Source organism: Nymphalis io, chromosome 14 (assembly GCF_905147045.1).
Source record: "Nymphalis io chromosome 14, ilAglIoxx1.1, whole genome shotgun sequence".
Classification (NCBI taxonomy): domain Eukaryota; kingdom Metazoa; phylum Arthropoda; class Insecta; order Lepidoptera; family Nymphalidae; genus Nymphalis; species Nymphalis io.
The window spans coordinates 30,401-34,636 of NC_065901.1; the positions used below are offsets into that span (position 1 = coordinate 30,401).

At 30.8% G+C, this 4,236-nt stretch overlaps 2 protein-coding genes across 2 annotated transcripts; one reads left to right on the plus strand and one right to left on the minus strand.

Annotated features, from left to right (window-relative positions):
- Window positions 1-462: 462 nt before the first annotated feature.
- LOC126773521 (beta-ureidopropionase-like) lies at window positions 463-1,948 on the plus strand. The gene has a single exon (XM_050494471.1). It carries the CDS (start codon window positions 637-639, stop codon window positions 1,798-1,800), a length of 1,164 nt encoding a protein of 387 aa, XP_050350428.1. The 5' UTR covers window positions 463-636; the 3' UTR covers window positions 1,801-1,948.
- Window positions 1,949-2,216: 268 nt separating this feature from the next.
- LOC126773464 (eukaryotic translation initiation factor 2 subunit 2) lies at window positions 2,217-3,711 on the minus strand. Its single transcript, XM_050494415.1, has one exon. The coding sequence runs from the start codon at window positions 3,607-3,609 to the stop codon at window positions 2,671-2,673; it is 939 nt and encodes a 312-aa protein (XP_050350372.1). The 5' UTR covers window positions 3,610-3,711; the 3' UTR covers window positions 2,217-2,670.
- Window positions 3,712-4,236: the final 525 nt, after the last annotated feature.

A 4,236-nucleotide genomic window follows, 5' to 3' on the forward strand; every position in this document is an offset into this window, starting at 1 on the left:
TCTTCAAAGTTTTTTTGTCCATTAATATAATATTTTATTTTCACGTCATGTATAAAATAGATGACACATATTAGATTATTCGGTTTCAAATTTTGAATCGTTTAATGATGATGAGCGAAAACTATGTAATTCTACAATAGACATCTAAAACAATATTATAATTAAATGAAATAATTATTTGAAAATATTTTTAGCCGGCAAATTTTATTTAGTCACTTACACTTTATATGAAACACGTCACGTCACACGCACGATCATGACTCAGAAGTAAGAAAATGTCAAAAACTTAAAAAAAAAAACAAAATGTTTTATGTAACTTAATATGAATGAATTCGATAAAATATTAAATTTTAGGATATTTTTTGCTAAAAGCTGAAAATACGATAAATTTAATACCTGTGTACGATAATATTCATCTTTGAATTGCTAACACAATTGGATAGAATAGAGCTGTCTCTGTCATCCATCTCTGTTATCGTGTTGACCTCAGCACTGACGATTCATGATTACGGATTCATTGCCTTTTATTTTTGACTGTGTAGTGTCATGTAAACATAATATAATTGCCTTATTTTAACTTTTAATTACCATTCGAATCACTTTTTTCTAATATTTAAGCAATTTATATTAATTATAATGGAAATTTCAACCGAACTTTCAAGTTTCGATAATCTAGTTGCTAATTCTCTAACCGGATCTGAATTGGAGGAATTCAACAGAATTTATTATGGAAGAAAAGATCATAATTTTTTAAAAATTAATGATTTTAATATTGAATATGCAAAAAATAATAATTTTGATATTGCAGCTTATGATTTTCCCGCACAAAAGGAAGAAACTAGAAGACCACGCATTGTAAAAGTTGGTATAATACAACATTCGATAACTATTTCTACTGGTAAACCAATTTTGGAACAAAGACAGGGTATTTTTGACAAAATCCGAAACATAATTATCGCTGCTGCTAATGAAGGCGTTAACATCATATGTTTACAAGAAGCCTGGAGTATGCCTTTCGCTTTTTGTACTAGAGAAAAACAACCATGGTGTGAATTTGCCGAGTCTGCAATAGATGGGCCTAGTGTTCAATTTCTTAAAGAATTTTCTGTAAAATATGGTATGGTTATAATCTGTCCTATTTTAGAAAGAGACGAAGTTCACGGTGATACAATATGGAATACAGCTGTTGTTATTGATGAATTTGGTAAAATCATTGGAAAGCACCGCAAAAACCATATACCAAGAGTAGGTGATTTTAATGAATCCACTTACTATTTTGAAGGAAACACAGGTCATCCTGTATTTGAAACAAAATTTGGTAAAATAGCTATAAACATTTGCTATGGTAGACACCATCCCTTAAATTGGTTGATGTTTGGAATTAATGGAGCGGAAATAGTGTTTAACCCATCTGCTACTGTTGCTGGACTTAGTGAACATTTGTGGTCTGTAGAAGCTCGTAATGCTGCAATTGCAAATAGCTATTACACATGTGCAATTAATAGGGTGGGAACAGAAAAATTCCCTAATGAATTTACTTCAGGAGATGGAAAACCTGCTCATAAAGAATTTGGACATTTCTATGGGTCGAGTTATGTCACTGCTCCTGATGGCTGCAGAACGCCAGGATTATCAAGAAACAAAGATGGTTTACTGATAACTCAATTGGATTTGAACAAATGTCGCCAAATTAAAGATAAATGGGGATTTACTATGACACAAAGATTAGATTTATATGCAGAGAGTCTTAAAAAAGCTGTACAGCCTGACTATGAATGTCAAGTTATAAGAAAAAAATGAATTTTAAAATAGTTAAAATAAATTTACTCAAAAGAAATGTATTTTAAATTACTTTAAGCCAAAAAAAAATATCTTTTTAACTATATTGAAACCAAAATTATATATTGTAAACTGTTATATTTAATATATGATGTACTGTTAAAATTTGTTTGTTGAGTTTTTTTGTTTTAACCAAATTATTAATGTTTAGAAGAAATATTAATTATGCTTCGCAAAATACTAGCTTGATGCTCAAGAGAAATGCAATTTGAAAAATAATTCTTAAAATATAATTTTATCATATAGTTAGACTAACAACCAATGTATCACAATATTAAATGAATGCCAAGGATATCATGAACAGTATACATTATTTTTAATGAACTTAATAATAATATATTGTTTTGATCTAGCCATTCTTATTTAAAGGTAAAGAAATAAAACAACATTTTTAAAAACATTGTGTACCAATGAGAATAATACAGAAGTGAGCTATACATAAATATAGTTTAATATAGGGTACATCCAGAATTTCAATTTAGTTGTTCCTGCAACTGAATGGTAAAATCATCATTGTGACAAATTTCATGTGTGCCAGGAAATAATTAACAATATGCTCTTATTGACTTAATATAAATAATTAAATATGTATATTGATAGAGTATATTACAATTCAATACAAACCCTATTGATGTTAAAGCAACAAAATCTAAATACAAAACTATACACTTGCATTTCTGATAAATTAAAGATAAATTCACATCAGCACCAGATTTACAGCTGAAATAAACAATTGAAATTTACAATATATAAAAGCTATATGAAAGGGAAATAACTGACTGTACCCTGGATCTTCAATCATAAAATTGATTATCACTAAGCACTAACAATCTATGCAGTCTTTGCACGCATGGCTGCTCTCTTTCCTGTGACGGCCTGGAAACCAGACTTGATACTGGCTACAGAGCAGCGGGAACCACAAGTTTCACACTGAAGGAAGAACAATCTGGTATCTTTTTGTAAAATAGTATCTGGAGAGCGGCATGTATGACATGTTACATATTCCTTTATATATCGACGCAAAACATTTTCTATTTGTTTCTGCTGGAAGCGACCTTTAATAATTAGTTGACTGTTACCATCAACAGAGCCGCTAGTTCCCAATTCCGCGAGTAAAAAGTCTAGTAAATGTTTAGGCTGACGGTGAAGAGTTTTGCAAATTTCCGTAAAGTTTGCAAATGATGTTTTTTTTGTACCAATTCTTACTACTTGAGGAGGCCTCATAATGAATTTTTGTTTCTTGCCAGATACCATACTCGGGTTCTTTTCTCTCATAATATCAAATACACGTTCAAGTAGTTCGTCATACGTATAATCCCGGTCGCCGCCGACCCAATCTCCATGCATATCCTCCTCTTTCTCTTGATCGTCTCCCTTCACATCGTCCTCAATCACAAGTTCATCAATGTTTTTCTTCTTTTTCTTTTTTTTGGTTTTAGAGAAATCTATATCCAGATCTAAATCGTCAATTACTTTTTCCCCATGAGGCTCCGATTCTTCGGCAGGAGGCTTTTCGTCTCTTGTCTCAGGGAGAGCACTTTCTATCTCTTCCAAATTAAAAAAAGTCTTCTTTTTTTTCTTCTTCTTTTTGCCAAAATTATCTAAGTCGAGGTTGTCATCCTCAGGCACGTCGACGTCACCGGACTCCGCAGGTGCTTCGATACTCGTGGTTTCATTTTGCTCACCAGCAAGCGTAGAATCTATATCAAAACCAGTCTTCTTCTTCTTTTTTTTCTTTAAAGACGGATCAAAAATCATATCTTCATCCATGATTAACTTTTAAATCGGTTACTGAATAATTTTATAATCAAACTTGGTTAGAGTGCAGAATGGAGAAATTTGGCATGCAGCACAGAGTACACAAAAAACAAGTTTGAAGTCAGTGTTGACATTTAATTAAATGCTTTTTTCCCTAGTAATAAACGATAGAAAAATAAAGTGATCTCAAATATACTAACATAGTTTCGTCCAATGACAAAAATAATAGCATTTGAACTAATTCTTAAACAAAAATATTGTCTCATTATAAACAATGCAAGTAATGCTCAGTAAATAGTCTATTAAAAGAATATTTACAATTCCTTTTCTAATTTGCTTTACAAACGTAACTAATAATACAACCTACTTTTAAAAAAATAATAATTAAATCATAACACTTAGACCATTGTATTAATTTTGATTTTATTCAATAAAATAAATTCATTGACATACGGTAACAGCATCGCTTAAAATTATGTTTCAAATCATTATATGAAAAAAGAGAAAAGTTGAAGTTTTCTTGAATTCGCGCACAAGTAATTATGTGACAACACTTTAACAGTGCGTGTAAAATTAAAGTGTAATATATGAGAAAAATTTCAACATGTTGCATCAGTCCGCGTGGTTCGAATTTCGGTG

Excerpts from the sequence above, each read along its gene's own strand:
- LOC126773521 (XM_050494471.1), top strand. The coding sequence starts at position 637 with ATGGAAATTTCAACCGAACTTTCAAGTTTCGATAATCTAGTTGCTAAT.
- LOC126773464 (XM_050494415.1), bottom strand. The coding sequence starts at position 3,609 with ATGGATGAAGATATGATTTTTGATCCGTCTTTAAAGAAAAAAAAGAAG.